Below are 20,017 nucleotides of genomic sequence, written 5' to 3'. Positions count from 1 at the left end.
GATAATGTAGACCTGGCTGCAAGAGAGGCAGCCCAACAAAGAGAAAACATGGCACGAGTTGCAACTTTTAGAGATGCACAACGTAATTATGAAGAAGAGAGGGGTATAGCTCCCGATGCTGGGAGACCACTTGGTGATTACTCTAGACCGGTCTATAACTAAGGTTTTCCAAGCATTAGACCACCTCCAGTTGTAGCAAACAATTTCGAGTTGAAGCAAGGGTTGCTTCAAACTCTGCAAAACTGCTGTGTCTTCAGAGGAAAGATGAACGAAGATCCAAACAATCATCTAATGGACTTCGAGGAGATCATGAACACCCTTCAATATAATGGTGTTTCACAAGATACAGTTTTTCTAAGGGCATTCCCCTTCACACTGAAAGATGATGTGAAGCAGTGGCTTCAGAGCTTGCCTCAAATATTTCTTGACAAATATTTCTCCTTAGCTAAAAAGGGCAAGTTTAGAAGAGAGATCCATAACTTCTGCCAGAAAGATAATGTAACAATTTTTAAAGCTTGAGAAAGGTTTAAGGAGATAGTCAGAAAGTGTCAACACAGTGGTATTAAACTCTGGATATAACTCCATGATTCTTGGGATGGGTTGACATCGGCCTCACACAGAATGTTGAGCAATGCAGCTGGATGTCCGTTAATGAAAAAGACACCATAGGAGATAGTCACTATTCTCGATGAATTATCTGAAGATGCAAATCAGTGGCCCTCTGAAAGTGCTGTAAGAAGACGGGCGAATGGTGTTCACCCGGTTTATGCTAACACATCTCTACAGGTACAACTTGATGCTATGGCGAAAGAGATAAGGAACCTGACCTTAGCCTCAATATAAAGTAAGACTCATGCAGCATGTGATATTTGCAGAAGAGGACACCCTACTTATGAGTGTCAAGCCTCCATTGAGAAAGTTAATGCAGTTGGAAATTACAACTTTAGTGAAACGGGTCAGAGGCACCTCAGTTTTTCATGGAGTTCACCAAGAGGTACATCAAATGCATAGCAACAAAATAATGCCAGACCTCAGGGACAAGGGGCGCCTGTTTTCCAAAATTAGCAAAGGCAGCAGTTTCAGCCTCAATAGTTAATTCAGTCGGGATTAAAAGATCTTATGAAATCCTTTATTGTAAAGACTGATGAATGATTAGATGCTCATGGTGCAGCTATCAAGGAACTTGGGACAGGTTTGCATAACTTGGAGAGACAAGTGGGACAGGTTTGCATAACTTGGAGAGAAATCCCAGGTACTCTGCCAGCTAATACTGAAAAGAATCCCAAAGAAACGATAAATGTTGTGACCTTGAGAAGTGGACAAATGTTGAAGGATCCCACTCCAATTCAAGAAGAAGCTGCGCTTGAAAAAGAAAGTGGGAAGGATCTAAAAATTGAAGATGATGAAAAGATTGAGAAGAAGAAAGGCAAGAAGGGAGCTGACAGGGAGAAGGATGAGGAGGACACTTCGAGAAGGGATGAATCTAACGAATAGAGAAACCACATGCTTGCTTTACCTTTTCCCCAAAAGCTTTATAGAGAGAAGTTGGATAAACAATTTGAGAGGTTCCTATATATGCTGAGACAAGTTAATGTATACTTGCCATTTCAGAGGTGCTCTCCGAAATGCCAGCTTATGAAATATTCTTGAAGGAGATCCTTAAAAATAAAAGGAAGGTCGAGGAGACATCAGTGGTAAAACTCATAGAGCATTGCGGTGCTATCTTGCAAAATAAACTCTTACAAAAATGTGGAGATCCAGGAAGTTTTACGATACCTTGCTCTTTAGGCACGATTAACTTTGATAAATCTTTATGTGACTCTAGTGCCTCAATTAATATAATGACATTGTCTATTTGCAGAAAACTGGAGAAGGAGATTGGAGAGATAAGTTCAGTGCCAATATCTTTGCAGCTGGCAGACCAAACGACTATAACACCCGAGGGGATAGTAGAAGATGTTTTGGTGCGGGTGGATAAGTTCATATTTCCTGTAGATTTCATACTGGTGAATATGGAGGAGAACAAGGAGATCCCTCTCATCATAGGAAGACCATTTTTAGCAACGGGTAAAGCTATATTGGATATATATGATAGAAAATTCATGCTTAGAATGGGTGAGGAGACGGTGACTTTTGAGATGAATGTAGCAACTAGAGTATTTTGAGTTGATTGCTTCCCATACTTCCCTCCCATGAACCAAGGTAATAGTTTTGGAGTATTTTGCATTGATTGCTATTCCTAAACACTTATATTAACAAGGATTAATCTTGAAGATTCATAGATTTCCATTCAAATCCCCAAATTAGTCAAGAACGCTACAAGTTAGGATTTTCAAGAGTTTCACTATAAGAGGCATGTCTACCATCTCTAACTAATCTATGGTGATTATTTATGTATGAAATATGTGTTATGACTTATGGGATGGTTATTGGAAGCAAAGTGCCTAACCTAGGTTGTGTTAGTGTGGTAGAGCTTGTAAAATGGTTTAATTGATGAGATTGATAGTTTAGGAGTGAATTGTTCGGCATGCATGTGCTAATGAAAGTTGTGGATGCCCTTAAGATGATTGTAGGGTGAATCATTGGTGTGGAAGATGGTTGTTAGGTTAAGAAATTCCATTGAATGAGGTTGTAGAAATATATGCACATTAGATGATTGATAAAAAGTATAAATGACTTAAATTATAGAAATCTTGCTAATATTGGTGCAATGGTGTTGCATTATTATAGATTGAAGTTGTTTAGTATGGTGGTGTAATGAAACGATCCGACGTTTTGAGAATTTAAGTCTCGTTCGGCAGCATAAGGCCCTGAGCAGCTTCATATTATGTGTATTGACTTGCATGCGTAGTTGAATTCAGTTACCGGATGATTCAGACTGATTTGGGACACTTGGTCCCTAAAACAGAAGCTTAAGTCTTAGGATTTTGATCGTAGTCAGAACTGTGTGAAGACGACTCCGAAATGGAGTTTTGTCGATTCTGTTAGCTCTGTTAGGTGATTATGGACTTAGGGGCATGTCCGGATTGTGTTTTGGAGGTCTATAGCTCATTTAGGCTTGAAATGGCGGAAGTCGAATTTTTGGAGATTTTGACCAGTAGTGGATGTTTTGATATCACGGTCGGAATCCGATTCCGGAAGTTGGAGTAGGTCCGAAATATTGAATATGACTTGTGTGCAAAATTTGAGGTCATTCAGACGTGGTTTGATAGGTTTCGGCATCGGTTGTAGGAATTTGAAGTGTTAAAGTTCTTCAATTTTAAATTGGAGGGTGATTCATGAATTTAGCGTTAGTTGATATGATTTGAGGGCTCGACTAAGTTCGTATGGTGTTTAGGATTGGTTGGTATACTTGGTTAAGGTCCCGGGGGCCTCGGGTGAGTTTCGGGTGCTTAACGGATCAAAAGTTCGATTTGTGTTCCTGCCGAAGTCTTCAGACATCTGGTATTTTCGCACCTGCAGTGGAGATACCGCAGGTGCGGGATCGCACGTGCGGAGAGGCAAGTGCAGAAGCGGAAAAGTGGAGGAATGTCAGGGATCGCAGGTGCGAGGTAAATTCTGCATCTGCGATGCCCGCAGATGTGATGGAGCAATCGCAGAAGTGGTGAAGGACCGCAAAAGCGGACATGGATCCGCAGGTGCGCACACGCAGGTACGACCCTTGGATTGCAAAAGCGGACGATGTGTTTTGAGTGGAATCCGCACCTGCAATGGGAATTCCGCAGGTGCGGTCACGCATGTGCGAAGGCAGGTCCGCAAATGCGGTTTAACTGGAAGAAAAGGGGCCAAATCGAGGGTTTGATTCATTTTGTTTATTTTTGGACTTGGGATCTCGGGAATTGGCAATTTTTCGAGGGATTTTTAGAGGAAAATTTGGGATAATGATTCCTAACTCGTTTTTGGTTGTATTCCATTAATCGATAGTTGTTTTCTCCATTTAATTTCGGATTCGAGGTATGGAAATGGGTGAAAAGTTCTTCAATCGAATTTTTGAATTTTGATTTGGATTAAGGCATCGGATTTGGATAATTTTGGTATGAGTGAACTCGTGAGTAAATGGGTGTTCGTATTTTTTGACTTTTACCTGATTCCGAGAGCTGGGTCTGGGTCGACTTTTTTGGGCGAATTTCAAAATTTTTGTTAAATGAATGATTTCATTAATTAGATTAGCCTATTACAGTTGTATTTATGATATGTAATTGTTTTGGCTAGATTTGGGCCATTCGGAGTCGGATATTCGTGGGAAAGGCATTGTGACTAATTGATTGAACTTGGTTCGAGGTAAATATCTTGCCTAACCTTGTGTGGGGGATTTCCCCTTAGGATTTGAGTCTTCTATGTTTATTGTAGTCCATGTACGCGAGGTGATGAGTGCGTGCTCGAACTTATTGTGGAAAGTTGGCCTTTTAGGGTCTTAAGTCCCTATATTCACCGAGTATGAAGTTGTTCTTGATATGATTAAGTTCCTATTTACTAATTTCACCTCTACATGCTTGAATTTGAATTAATTGCTTCAGCATTCACTCTTATTGCCTATTTGACTCTTATTTGGCTTAATTGAAGATTTTACCTTTTCTATTGTCATGCTATCTTTTCATAACTACTAATCTTTATTTGAAATTATTATTATCTCATCCTATAATTGTTCAGTCTTAATTGAGGTTATGATTTTCTTTACACGGTTTATCCTTAATTGAATTGTTTAATATCTTTCGTAATTTCTCAACCTTCAAAGAAGTTTAGATATCTTATGTCTTAGTCGACTTGTTTTATTTGGAATTATTTGACTCGTGTTAGCTTCCCTATTCTTGAAATGTATATTGTGGGATCGTTTGAACATATTAGTTTTCCCTTGTTGAGTTGTTCTCCTTACGCTTAACATCCTTTACTGTGGTTATTCCTTGTGAATTGGTCATGCCGTTTCTTTGTGATTTAGACTCCTTGAGTTGATTTACTTGTCGTACTTTTTATTATTGTCATTGTTGTTGTTGTACTTGTTGTGGTGATGCACGATGTTTCTCCCGTGCGGTTGTTGTTATTATGTTGCACGAGGTTTCTGCCGTGCGGTTGTTGTTATGGAGTTGCACGAGGTTTCGATCGTGCTATTGATACTATTGATATTTTCACATGCGGCGTGACAAGGCGGGATATATATATACGGCGTGCAATAATATTGTTATGTGGTTGCACATGTGGAGAGATAAGGTGGGAATATTGTTATGTACGTGTGGCGAGACAAGGCGGGCACTTACTTTATTATTGCACATGTGATGAGATAAGGTGGGTTGTGCCACTGATTGATTTGTGATAATTTGTGATGGCCTGGGGCGTTCTTGTTATTGATATTTGTGCAGTGATACACTTACCTGAGTGAGCTTTATCTTGTGAAAACTGTGAGAAAATATTCTACGTCCACATTTTTGTGCAGTTCTAGGTTTTTTTTATTAGTAGTTGTGCGGGTCGTTGCTATGGAGACTCAAGGTAAACCTGATGCTGCGTTTATAGGCTTCAGAGTCACCTTCAAGTTCTCATTTTGCACTGTTTATTCTTATTTTTGGACAGTTGTATTTAGAAGTTTTCTAGCAAACACTCTGTAGAACTTATGACTTATACTACCGGATTTGGGAATTGTAAATTTTTATAAAGAATTCCATTTCAAGTTGTTAGATGTTATTTATTAAGGTTGTTATTCAGTAAATGTTAGGCTTACCTAGTCCCTAAGACTAGGTACCATCACGATACCCAATGGAAGGGAAACGGGGTCGTGAAAGGTGGACCATGTAGTATTACTAAGGGGCAAATTTCAGGTATGTTGGCTAAACCTTTCTCTTAGAATCGAATTCCACGATGTTCTCGTAAGTTTCAAGTATGGTTGGCCCAAGTTCCTAATCCACATGTTCCAAGTTGTTCCTAACAGATTCAGTTATCCCAAGTAAGCATTGTGTTGAAAGATGTATATACTCAAAACGGGTTCCAATTGCTCCTATCTTAACATGATCTCCCTCGTGAATGTGTTCAAGTACAGTTTATGTATTAAAATGTAATAACTTGAATTCATGTTTCAAATAAAAGTTTATTAAGCTTAATTTGGAAAGAAAACCCAAGGTGCTTAAGGCTCATACTACTCATAAACATATTTGAAGTCTTGATTCCAAATGCCCTATTGTTGATAACCCATGATGATGTTTGGAAGTAAAAGAAATGAGAGTGAGATATAAAAATGTGGTCATGGTTATTGTAATTGGTGCATATGATTTGAATCTATGTTTCAATCGTAAATCACCATGCTATCCTTTTATAAGTATTTCCAATGTGTTTTGAGTTCTTATTTACCCATGAGATGAAACTATGCTTTGACCTTTTAGAGAAGTATTTCAAAAAGAAATGGTGTATTACTCGTTTATGATTTTTAACTTGTGCTGCGATTAAAAGTCATTTTAAAGCTTTCATTACTAATGAACCTAAAGTTGTGATTTCAGGAATACTCTATATGTTGATGTTTATGATGTTGATCCTTGAATGTAAAGAAATGAAAATGTGGAATATGAATTACGGCCACCATGCCTTGAATGAAGAATCGTATGAATAGCCAAGAGAGCCAATGAAATAATGATGTTGTGAGTGGTTGAAAGTACTAATGAATATATAAATGGTGTGATCAGTTATGAGGTGAATGCATTTGTATTTCTGTTTCATTTGTGTGCAAAACAAAAATGTTTTTGGGAGTATCATTAGTGAGCCGAGGAAGGGTAGGTTGTAAGGCCCACACCCGAAACTAAACGTGCCGGTGTAGGAGTGGATTGTGATTATTCCCCTTAATTGGGATTAGTTTGATGTTAGCCCTTGATTGGAAGTCGACCCACGTGGCATATGTGGGAAGGCGGCCTAGCCGATCGGGTGGAGATTAGATGCCATGTTGCGAGCATGGTGGTTCCTACTATTGGTAATAATTTTTTTTCGCATCACATGTCAATTCACATTGTTCATATAGATATGTCCTAGCCGATCGGGCATGATAGGACTCTGTACTAAAAATACGGTGGTATATCGGTGCTAATGATCTCCCAACGAAAAATAATATTATTTTCGTATTTTGAAAATTGTTATGTTTTAACTTGGCATTTAGATATCATTGATTGTTACTTGCTGCTTCCATGGTTTTCCCCTTCTTATATTGACATTCTATTTCGAAAGAGGACATTTAGCTTTACATACAGTTCTATTCCACATCTACTAACATCCCTTTTGTCGGGGCTGCTGCATCTTCAATGGATGCAGGTGGTTCATCAGCGAGCAACTTTGATCCTCGTTAGCAGTTACCCTCTACTCAACAGACTTGGCGAGCCCTATTCTACTTCGGGGCCTTATGACATTTGGTTTTGCGCATTGCGTTTTGAGGTATAGCCGAGACCTTGTCGCCAACACTTCCATACTATTCTTTTGTTACACTTAGAGGCTCTGTAATGAACTAGAAGTGTTGGTATTTGGCAAACATGTGTTCCCTCGTAATTATGAACTGGTAATACTTTGGAAATTTTAAAATGAATCTCTTTTGAGTAATTGAAAAAGAATGTGAAACACTTTACTCCTCTCATGTTTATCTCTTGTTACTGATTCTTATATTGTTAATGGGTAAATTTGGGTAGAAGGCATCCAGTAGGCTTTCTTAACCAGGGTATCTCGGTTGAGCGCCGGTCGCGCTCCCCGAGGTCGGGGCGTGACAGAATTCATGGAATCTGATCCTATGGAAGGAGTTTATCCAAAATACCTCAAATTCATCTCTTAATGGTACTACGACGACCCATCATACTAAACAACTTCAATCTAAAATAATATAATCCAATAGGACCAATATTAGTAGCAAATTCAACAATTTAGGTCATCTAGGCACATTATCAAATACCTAGTAGGTATAAATCTCTACAACTCTTAGCCATAGAATTTGGTCATCCCAATTCTACCATTTTTATCAACAATTTATCCCACTATCGTCCTTAAGTAGTTTATAACTTACAACATCACATGCATATCCGACCATCCGCACCCAAAAAATAAATTCCATCAAATAACCACCCTCAATCTCTACAATGGCTATGAAGTTAGATTGGGAACTTATGACTTCCAATCACTATCTCATAATTTCCAACACTTAATTTATACTCATATACTCATAATAAATCCATGCATGTAAGTATAAGTCAGTAGAATTACCTTTTGGAAGAAATCTTGCAAAACGCTTCTCTGAGTTCTTGAAACAATTACTTGAAAATCTAGGAATTTCATGTGTAGATTTCATCAATACTACTGTAGAAACGATATGATTTCGCATGAAGATAATGGGGTTTGCTTACCTTGAAGATGAGAGGTGTTCAGGGTCTTGAGAGAGTGGAGAAGAGCTCCAAAATCTGTCCAAGTGAAGTGGGGGAAATGAACCCCCAAGGTGAGTACTTAAAGGCTTCAGGGGGGGAGAGTTCCAGGTCCCGCGTCCATTCTATATACTTTACTGATTTTCAAAGTCACTGAGGGGGGTGATGTGCCACAATCCACGCGATGAACGGACCCTAGGCACGCTTCCAATTGTTTCCTCTTTTCCATTTCTTGTTTCCCCACTTACCTCCTTCGATACCTTGCTATGATATAGACCCAAATTCATATCCAAACCTTCATATGAGTATGAAATCATGTTTACATAATGACACCATCGTTCGTGGCCATTCGTGGAACGCAAAACAACAAGTGGATATCTCGAGGCGTGCTTTAAAGCCTTACACTTATAGGAAATCTTGACTGGTTAAAAAAGTAGAATCAAAATCCATTGGAAAATACCTTTATATTGAGAGAGTTACACCTGTCAAAATTCAACGGTTGCACTAGTTAGGACACCCTGCTCCACTTAACATGTCCAACTTGTTCCAACCAAAACCCTTTTCACTTCTAAACTTTATTAACATGCTCCAAATCACATCCCTCATAAATTTCCATGATCAAATTATGTAGCTCCAATCCGTAGGTAAACTTTTTCACTCAAAAATGTCATCTCCACTCACTATTAGTGCACTTTAAAGTCTTAAATCATTAGGAAATTTTACGGGGCCTTACACAAAGTAAGCCAAAAACCATTAAATCAAAAATCAAGTAAGACAATTGTATGAGTACGGCTAAAATAGAAATCCCAACATGGTGAAAGAAGCATGTCATGTCCAAATCAACAAGTCATAACCCTAGCATGGTCTCTAATCAGGATTAAGATTCATCACATAGTCATAACATCAATGAAAGATGGATAAACAATTCACATAGTCCAAATATGACATATTATAAGCCTAACTTTATCTGGCTATGGTCACAACCTAACTACGCATATACGCTCGTCACCTCACATATCCGTGGCACCTAAATGAAGTAACAAGTAGCAAATAGATTACCGACTAAGTGAATTCCCTGTTACAAGAATAGACAAGAGACATACCTCTTCCAGGGCTAGCTTTAACTTTCAGATACAACTTTCGCCTAGAATCACCTTCGAACGACTCTAATATAGCCACATAGTAGTCAATAATGTCAAACAATGATTTAGGAATCAACCTACATAAAAGAAATTCAATCTTTACTTGATATAGAAAAGTCAGCAAAAAGTCAATTTCAAGCCCACACTCCCGAAATCAAAAATTGATTGAAGATTATGATTACCCATGATTCCCCTAGTTCAAATATGCAATTTGTTTCAATCTCCAACCTCAATTCGATGTTTAAAATCCCAAAATAAAAGTTCTTAACCGTTTATCCAAAAACTACTTTTTCTTTTTCAAAATTCCTATATTCATGTATAAATTAAATGGTATTCAAGATATTTAATCAAAAACAAAGTTAAAATCACTTACCGTCATTATTTGGATTTTAACTCCTCCAAAATCGCCTTACTTGTGCTCCAAGAACCCCAAAAGTGAAGAAATTAACTCAAAATCTCAATATTAGACAATTTAAAACACTTCCAGCCGTCCTTCATCGTGATCGCAGTCACCACCCACATGATCACGGTTCACATAATGCTCACACGATTTTCCACTTCGCAATTGAGGCCAAGAAGCTCCCGATCGCGATGAACAAATTTGCTCACCTATACATAGATAGCCTTAAGTATAATGGCCATAACTTCTTGTACAAAACTCCAAATAACAAGCGGTTTGATTTTTTGAGAATCAGATTAAAAGAACTACAACTTTATTTTTTGGATCATCCCTAAATTCCTTATAGGTTGCGAGATATGAGCTCCCGAATTTACACCACTGACAACAAAAATTTATTTCTACACGATCACGGCCATTCCTTTCGCGACCGGGATTCACAAGCCTAAAAGGCCTATAAGTGGTCCAAACCCATTCCAAAACACACTCGAGGTCCGAGAGACCCCGTCCAATCAATATAACAACTTCATATACCATGTACTAACTTGTCCAAAGGCTCGGAATATGAATTACAACATTGAAATAAAGAATCAAAGATCAAACCAAATTTCTTGAACATTCTTAACTTTTAAAGTTCCAACTTTTGCCAAATAAGTTTGAATAACCACTGAACCCCTCGGGTCGACTCTAAACCATGCCAACAAGTCCATAAACACAATAAGGACCCGTTAAAGGTCTCAGAATACACATGGAATCACTACAACCTAAAATTAAGGATCAAACCAAAAAATTAACTCTCTTAAGTTTAAGTCTTAATAGATTCAACCAAGCAACTGAATCATACTTAGACACTTTAGATTCCAAGAAAATTTTGCACGCAAGTTCATTTCAAATATATGGACTCATTCAACATCTCAGAATACCATTCGGAGTCTAATAACATCAATGCCAGCTCTTGGTAAAACTTATGAATTCTTAATTTCTTCAAATTACCAACTTTCAATAAATGGTGCCGAATTCTTCTAGGAACCTCCAAAACCAAATTTGAGCATATTTCCAAATCCAAAATTAGCATACAAACCTATTGAAACAATTAGGACATGATTTCTAGTTTGTTTACCCAAAAGTCAAGCATTAATCAATTCTAGCAACTTACAGTTTCCAAATAGGAACTAAGTGTTCCAAATCAATTCCAAACCTCACGGAATCCATTCCAACCATGTACACAAGTCATAAACAACAAAATTCACTTAAGAAAAGTTTCCAATAGATAAATGAGGTGCTATAACTCAAAATGATCAGTTGGGTCGTTACAATAAAAGTACTTACTCACCATTTCATTTTCTATATGAGTACACACTCTCCCGAATGTTATCGTACCTATTGTGTCGAGCCTTCATTTGTGATCATATATGATCCATAGTCTTTCAATTGAGATATTCATGACAAATGTGCTGAATGTTTACCCTTAAAAATGGATAATAATTTAATTTATACACGGTTTTAAGGATATGTGGACTAATTAAATACAAGGGATTAAATATCCAAAGTAATGATGATAGTGAGTCCGAGCTCGATTAAAGGCCTAACAAGAAACCTGCCTTCGGTTCCGAGCCAGCATTTATGAAGAACTTATGAACGAAAACAAGAACTTTGAATAACTTTTAGAAATAGAGAGAACAAATCTATATTGCCTTGGTATTCCTATTACATAGTGTCTAATTAATAATTAGCTTCCCCTTTATATAGCATGGGAGTTTTACCCTAGGTAATTCTAAGAAAGGTAAAAATTTTCCTTTTTGCTAGTCACTGATTTTCTGTCGATACGGGCTGAGATTCACGCCGTGACTTCTGGTTGGGCATGAATATCACGGCCCTTTATTAATCTTGTACGGTCATGTGGTAATGCTCTTCGAGGTCTTGGGACTCGAACAGGACCCGGGGCACGTGCTCTCTATGGCTCTGAGGGCAAGTGTTTTGCTCAGGCCCTGATACGAGAGGCTCCTAGCTATGATTTTGATTCCTTACAGTCACGTCCTTGCTCTGTTCGCCTCACTGGGAAATCGGTGTGCTCATTAGACTCGGATTTACCTGTATACAGATAGCCCCCTCGTTTCTCAGAGAGTAGGTTTGCCGAAATGATGGGAAAAGATAGATGTTCTCCGGTTTCTTCCTTCATACGTTACGATAAAGGAATCGCGTCTTTCTGACATCGGACACATATTACTCATCCGCTGGTTGCCCCCGATGCGAAGCGTCTCTAGTTTCCCTATAAAAGTTGTCATCCTTTATTCCTTTCATACTTTTCGACCAAGCTTTTACCTTCGAGCTTTCCAACTATCAACAAACTTGTTCCAAACTTTCATATCTTCATCCTTGTTATTCAACTTTCATAGTGATTTTCAGGTTTTTACCGAGATTTCCTTGAAATCTTCATACTCTGTTCTTCATCCTTCAACCTCATCTTTTCAAACATTCATCTTCTTTCTTTAAATTTTCAAACTTCTCATGATAACAATGGCTAAAGCATCCAAATTTATTCCCCAACAAGTCTCCTCTTCATCTTCCCCATCGGCCGCCGGTACTGAGGCGACTGCTCCTGAAGTGGTTTCCCTCAAAACGATTTCTCTCAAGGTGGCTGCCAATGAACCGGCCCCCGAGCCTCCCTTGATAATGTTTATTCCCTGGGGCTGCTCAGATGTAGATGACTTTAAGGTCGAGAAACCCTCACGCAAACAGGACTGGGGTCAAGGAGCATCAAGGTATATATGCTCTGTAATCGAAGACGCTCTTCCCGTGTTTCGAAAGGACTGCAATTGGGAAGTAAAGGATGTGGTAGTCCCCAATCCCAAGGAAGCCATTACTACCTATGTGGAGGGGTACTTAAGTATTTACACTTACCACTTCACATTGGGCCCGGAGGACCCGATTGTTCTGGATTTTTGCAAGAGGTAAGAGGTGTGCCTCCGGCAAATCCATCCATCTCTATGGAGGATTGTGATCCTCCTTCTCTAGGTCGTCAATGTAAGACCGAGTCTCGTCGGTTCACGATCATTCATATACTTCGTTTATACAGTCCCCGAAATTTCAGAGGGGGACTGATCAAGCTTACTTGCTGGGCCACCAAGGCCCCCTTTTCGAGTAGACGGAAACCGAGACCAGGGCTGGTAGGGACACTTCGTTCGACTGAAATGTTTTCGTGTTCTTCATGCTTCCGTAGGGATATCTAGCTACCTCCGAAGCGTAATCACTGAGGAGGACCAGGCAAAAATGAATGAGGTGCAGGTGCGGTGCCTTTTTCAATGAGTCGCAGCAGGCGCTCAACCGGGTAAGGCATCATTACGTTCCTTTGAACTTTACTTAGGTTTTTATATTTCTCACGTTTTTTATCTTTTTGCAGGCCTCAATACTTTATCATGAGAGCTTCCTTTGGTAGTGGGTCGAGGTCAATCAGCTTAAGCTCGAATTCTAGGAGATTGACCATAAAAGGGATATGTACAAGCTTCTCAACGAGAAACAAGAAGGGGTCATTAAAAACCTTCAGTCCGAGCTGGATGGGGCTAAGAAATAAGCATCAGCCCTAAGGTAGGAGCACGCCGAATTGGTTAAATATTTAAAGGTCTTTGAAGTTAGAAATAAGGAACTGGTCATAGTGGCTAATGATAATACCTCTCAGGTCTAGTAGAAGATCGACCAGATCGACCAACTCCGAAAGGAGAAGGACAAAATCCATGTTATGGCTGACGGGTGGAAAAGCAAAATGGATCTGCTGGCCTTGGAGAAGGAAATTGCTAGGGCAAAACTGTCTTCGGTAGAGGTTCAACTTCGGGTGGCGAAGGAGAAAGTTGATAAACGGGCTCAACTAAATGAGGATCTTCGAGCACAACTGGGCTCGGCCATTGCTGAACGGAACGCAATTGGTAAAGAGCTCGAAGCAACGAGGTCCAAGTTGGAGATAAGCTCGGCCGATGCTGATGAGATGGTGGCTTAGTACAAGGCCAATGTCAATGTAGTCGAGGCCTGCCTGAAGACCACTACTAAGTACGTGAGGCAGCTATCTCGAAGGGTGACCCTCAAGGAGTTCCATGCTCGAGGCTTCGACCTATCTGCCGAGACCAATGAGGCAAAAAGACTTGAGGCCGAGGCGAAGAAGCTAGCTGAACCCGAAGGTGAGGAGGGCTCCGAAGAAATAAGGGCCCGATGGATCTGGTGACAAATCGGACTCCGGTGAAGTTCACGCATGAATGCCTTAGGAGTTTTTAGTTTTTATGTTGTATACATATTTTTTGTTCATTTTGATGCCATTTTTGTTGGGCCTTTGTAAAGATATTTCGGAATATATAAAATTTTCTTCTTTTGGTAATTTCAACTTTTTTAACTACTTTTTACAATTTCCATTCTTGAAAATATTTTTGATGCCTTAGCATAGAATCAAATGTAGTAATAGGTCGTTTGTTTTTCGGAGGTCCAAACAGAAACTAACCTCGATGCAAGCTTTTATTTGCTCGAAGCTTTGAAAACTCGGAGTGACCTGAAGTTTTCCAAAAATACTTAAGTGTTCTTAGACGATGCTTTTACCGAGGGTAACCTTTTGGCAGGTTTTGAATATTTATTAAAGGACTTACATTTTGAGTACGGGCTTCGGACGTCTCCGAGCCATTTTTAGGGCAGTCGTAACCTTTTAGGTTTAGGCACTACGTAATAGGTTTTGTTCCTCCGGGGTTTGATAACCCTAGCTGCCCGAACGTATTTCGGATGACAGCCCCCTAGTATGGGTAGACCTTGGGCTCGGATAGGGGTAGCCCTTGGGCTTGATAGTCCTTGTGTAGGGATAGCCCTTAGGATCAATGCTTTAAGAGGCAAAAATACGTAATAGCAAGGTAAAAACTTTCTTTCATTTCTGTGTGTAAAGTACAAGATTGAAAGCATGTAAAAGCTTATATTATGGCTAAGGTGGCCTATGCGGGCACGGTTCACTTGACCGTTTGGACCTAACAATAAATCCTAACCACCAAGCCTAGGCTGTTAAGCACAAAGTTTTCTTCTTTCCTTGCTAAGAAGCTTGACCCAAGGGTGATGGCCCCTTGTATTCGAAGTCGATCTTGAAAGGGCTCGTATACTGTTGATGAGACCATTGACTCCAATTTAAAATCGGTCTTCGATTCTAAGTTAGCACGATTTATTGTTGCCTCGTTAAAAACCTTGCTGGAAAATCCATTTGGGACATGTTCTTTCACACATAAATGTGCAACACGTGTTCGGTAGTTGTGCACCTTTTCCTGCTTTGAGTTAGTACGAGCCTTTACCGGCAATCCTGATGAATCAATAGGGTCTTTCCCAATTCGGCCCTAGCTTTCCTTCGTTCGGGTTCCGGGTGTGTAGTGTTACTTTTCTTAACACCAATTCCCCGATATTGAAGTGTTGAAGGTTGGATCTTCGGTTGTAATACCTTTCTATCCGATTTTTATGGGTGGTCAACCAGACAAGGTCGGCCTCGCGCCTTTCATCCAATACTTCCAGGCCCGTGCTCATGGCCTCACCGTTTGATTCTTCGGTCGCATATCGGAACCTGAGGCTCAATTCTTCTACTTCGACCGGTATTAGGGGTTTGGCGTCGTAGACCAACAAAAACGGAGTGGTCCCGGTACTAGATTTAGAGGTTGTACGGTATGCTCATAAGACTTCGGGCAGAATTTCCTTCCATCTCCCTTTAGCATCAATCAACCTTTTCTTTAGGTTTTGAAGTATGGTCTTGTTTGTTGATTCCTCATGTCCATTCCCACTAGGGTGATAGGTTGTTGACAAGATCTTTTTGATCTTCTGGTCTTCGAAAAATTTGTTTACCTTGCTGCCGATGAACTGCTTCCCGTTATCATACACAATCTCGGTCGGTATTCTGAACCGGCATATTATGTGGTCCCAAATGAAGTCGACAACTTCTTTTTCCCGGACCTTCTCTAACGCTTGAGCTTCGACCCACTACAAAAATAATCGGTCATAAACAGTATGAATTAAGCCTTACCGGGTGCCCACGGCAGTGGACCGACAATGTCCACTACCGACTTCATGAACTGCCAAGGTGACAAGACCGAATGTAGTAGCTCTCCGGGTTGATGGATCATCGGTGCATTCCTCTTATAGCCGTCACATCTTCTTACAAAGTTTTTTGCATCTTTCTCTATGTCGATCTAGTAATAGTCGGCTCTGATTATCTTACGAACCAAAGATTCTGCCTCCTAATGGTTTCCGCAAGCATATAGCGATCGGGCCATCAAACGTTCTTCTGAACAGTGTACCTTTAAAATGGCTGAACCTGGCCGCATTCGTGTGTATATCTCTTGATTATTTAGGATCTGAGGGCAACTTCCCAGTCTTCAAGTAGTCTATATACTTGTTTCTCCAATCCTAAGTTAAGCTTGTTGAGTTTATTTCGGCATGGCCTTCTTCCACTTCCGATTTCATGAGTTGTACGACCATTCCTAAGCTGAATTCATCGTCATCAACCGATGACCCCAAGTTAGGCAGAGCATCGACCTTGCTATTTTTATCTCAAGGTACGTGTTATAGGTTCCATTCCTTGAATTGTATAGCGTTACCTGCAATTTGTCTAAATATATTTGCTTTCGTTCTTTTTTTTACTTTGAACGTCCCATTGACTTGATTTACCACAAGGAGGGAGTCGCACTTAGTTTCGACCACCTCGGCCCCCCAAGCTTTTAGCCAATTTGAGACCTGTAATCATGGCCTCATACTCGGCCTCATTGTTAGTCAATTTCACAGTTTTAATAGTTTGCCTAACTACGTTACCCGTAGGCGGCTTCAACACGACGTCGATTCTGGACCCCTTTGCGTTCGAGGCACCGTCCGTAAAGAGGGTCCAGATTCCCGAGGAAGTCCCCGAGGTTAACAATAATTCCTTTTTGACTTTGGGTATTAAGGCCGACATAAAGTTAGCCACGAAGTCTGGCAAAATTTGTGATTTGATAGCAGTCCGGGGTCGATATTCGATATCGTACCCACTAATTTCTACGGCCCATTTGGCCAACCGGCCCGAGAGCTTGGGTTTGTGCATTATATTCCTTAGTGGGTAAGAAGTTACAACGCATTTAGGGTGGCATTGAAAATACGGCTTTAACTTTCAGAAGGCGCTTAGCAAAGCGAGCGACAATTTTTCTACGTGAGGATACATTGTTTCGGCTTCGCCTAAAGTTCTACTAATATAATAGATAGGAAATTGCGTACCTTCCGCTTCCCAGACTAAGAATCTACTTACCGCTACCTTGGATACCGCTAAGTACAGGTGCTACTGCTCGTCCGCCTCCAGAGTATGGAGTAAGGGTGGACTCGAAAGGTGCCGTTTGAGTTCTTTCAAGGCTTGTTGGCATTCCGGGGTCCAAGAAACGTTATTCTTATTCTTCAATAATGAGAATAACCGGTGGCTCTTATCGGAATGCCTGGATATGAACTGGCCCAGGGTAGTTATGCACCCGGTTAGCCTCTAGACAGCCTTAAGTCCACCACGGTGATATCTTCTAATCCGACATCGAATGCGCATTTCACTGGGTTCAGCTTCATATTGTATCTCTTCAATATGTCGAAGGCTTCCTGGAAGTGTTTCAGATGGTCCTCTTCTCACATGGACTTAACTAACTTTTCGTCAATATAAACTTCCATTGATTTTCCTATTTGTTCTTCGAACATCCAGTTTACTAGACGTTGATAAGTGGCACCAGCAGTTTTTAGTTTGAACCGCATTACGTTATAACAATAGGTGCCGAATTTAGTGAAAAAAGAAATTTTTTCTTGATCGCCCGGGTCCATCCAGATTTGGTTGTACCCAGAATAGGCGTCGAGAAAGCTGAGTATCTCGTGCCCGGCTGTCGCATCGCTCAGGTGATCAATTTTAGGCAAATAAAAAGATTCCTTGGGGCACACCTTGTTCATGTCTTTGAAATCTACGCATATTCTTAATTTATTCCCTTTTTAGGAACTACCACCACGTTAGCCAACCAATCCGTGTACTTAACTTCCCCGATGGAACCTATTTTAAGGAATTTGGATACCTCGTCTTTGATGAATGTATGCTTGACTTGGAATTGAGGCCTCCTCTTTTGTTTAACCGGGTGAAACTTTGGATCCAAGATCATCTTATGAGTGGTTATTTCTGGCGGGATCCCTGTCATATCAAGATGGGACCAAGCAAAACAATCTATGTTAGCTATAAGGAATTTAATGAGTTTTTTCCTGAGCTTGGGAGTTAACCCCGTGCCCAGGTATACTTTCCGATCAGGCAAGTGTTCGATCAATATGATTTTCTCCACCTCCTCGACCATTTATTTGGTGGCGTCGGAATCGTCAGGGGTGATGAACGACCTTGGAACTCTATAATCATCATCATCGTCTACTTCTTGCTTCTCTAGTTCGGTCGGGGCTGGTGTCGGTGATTTCTTTTTAGTTTCTTTCTTCCTAACCGGCTTCAAGTTCTTTGATATTAAGAGTGTGGACATCGGGATTACCTCATCGGCCGTGAACATTTCTTTTACGGCCGGCTGCTCTCCATGAATCGTCTTGATCCCCCCCCTGTGTGGGGAACTTCAATGCCTGGTGTAATGTCGAGGGTATTGCCCTCATGTTTTGAATCCATGGACTTCATAGTAGAGCATTATATCTCATATCCCCTTCAATCACATAGAAATTCGTTTCCTAAATGGTCCCGGCGGTGTTCATCGATAGGTTTATCTCCCTTTTAATAGTTTCGCATGCCATGTTGAATCCCTTTAAAACTCGAACTACATGCAGTATTTGGTCTTGTAGACCCAGCTGATCTATGACCCTCGATATGATGATATTGGCCGAGCTACCAGGATCAATTAACACACACTTAACTCGAGATTTATTTATGACTAAAAATATTACCAGTGCAACATTATGCGGTTGCATGATGCCTTCAGCGTTTTCATCATTGGAAGAGATGGTCCCATCTGGTATATAAACGCGGGTTTGTTTTTCCCTTCTGATGGACACCCTTAGTGCGCTTTAGCATTGGCCCTTGGGGGACGTTGACTCCACCAATGATTATTTTAGTGACGTGCTGAGGTTCCTCTTGTTCGGTTTGTTTGTTGGAGTCCCTATTCCTGAAGTGATCTTTTGCTCGATCACTCAGAAATTCTCGGAGGTGCCCATTATTGAATAACCGGGCTACTTCTTCTCTTAGTTGTCAGAAGTCCTCAGTATTGTGGCCGTGAGTGCCATGATACTTACACACCAGGTTAAGATCTCTTTAGGTAGGGTCAGACTACAATGGCCGAGGCCACGTGGTATCATTGATGCACCCAATGGCAGATACGTTGTAGGCAACATCAAAGCTAAAGTTGTATTCTGATAATCTAGGTGCCTCGCTAGCCCCGAGTGGCCTGTCGAAACCATTTTTACTCATGAGTCCCCGGCTATTGTGGCCTCGATCGTTCCTTTTTTCATTCTTTACAGGGTTACGCTCGGATCTGCTACCCCTTTGATCTCCGCTATACGGTTGATACCGATCTCTGTTCGGTCTTGGTTCATGATCGGCAACTCTTTTAGACCTATCATTAGTTCTGATGGGATAAACGGTTTCCTGAGGGGGCCTCGAGCTAATCATCCTCGACTCTAATTTTTGATTGGTACCTGTTATGGACGTTAGCCCAAGTTACCACCGGGTACTCTATCAAATTTATTTTCCGCTGTTGTGAAGCCAAGGAGGTTTGAGGTTGAGTCCTTGAGTGAATGCCTGAACGGCCCAATCGTCTGCAACCAGAGGCAGGTCCTTTTGTTCCATTTGAAACCTCGACACGATTTCCTAAGCGTTTCATTATCTCTTTATTTTACTTTGAAAAGGTCCGATTTTCTGGTCTCGACCTTAATGGCCCTGGTGTGAGCTTTAACAAAGGCATCTGCAAGCATAGCAAATGAATCAATGGAATGATGGGGTAAGTTGTGATACCATATCATTTCTCCTTTTAACAGGGTTTCTCTAAACCTTTTCAGCGAAACTAACTCGATGTCGTCATCTTCTAAGTCGTTTCCCTTGATGGCACACATGTAGGAGGTCACGGGTTTGTTTGGATCCATGGTTC

General features: G+C 40.6%; 1 protein-coding gene across 1 annotated transcript; it reads left to right on the top strand.

Annotated features, from left to right (window-relative positions):
- The first annotated feature begins 1,625 nt into the window (after positions 1–1,625).
- On the top strand, positions 1,626–2,165 carry LOC138899867 (uncharacterized). Its single transcript, XM_070186564.1, has one exon. The coding sequence runs from the start codon at positions 1,626–1,628 to the stop codon at positions 2,163–2,165; it is 540 nt and encodes a 179-aa protein (XP_070042665.1).
- The last annotated feature ends 17,852 nt before the right edge of the window (positions 2,166–20,017 follow it).

Source organism: Nicotiana tomentosiformis, chromosome 10 (assembly GCF_000390325.3).
Source record: "Nicotiana tomentosiformis chromosome 10, ASM39032v3, whole genome shotgun sequence".
NCBI classification, from domain to species: domain Eukaryota; kingdom Viridiplantae; phylum Streptophyta; class Magnoliopsida; order Solanales; family Solanaceae; genus Nicotiana; species Nicotiana tomentosiformis.
Note: the sequence above shows the minus strand (reverse complement) of the source record. Positions and strands in the feature narration are given on the sequence as shown.

Coding starts and splice junctions, on each gene's coding strand:
- LOC138899867 (XM_070186564.1), top strand. CDS start 1,626: ATGCCAGCTTATGAAATATTCTTGAAGGAGATCCTTAAAAATAAAAGG.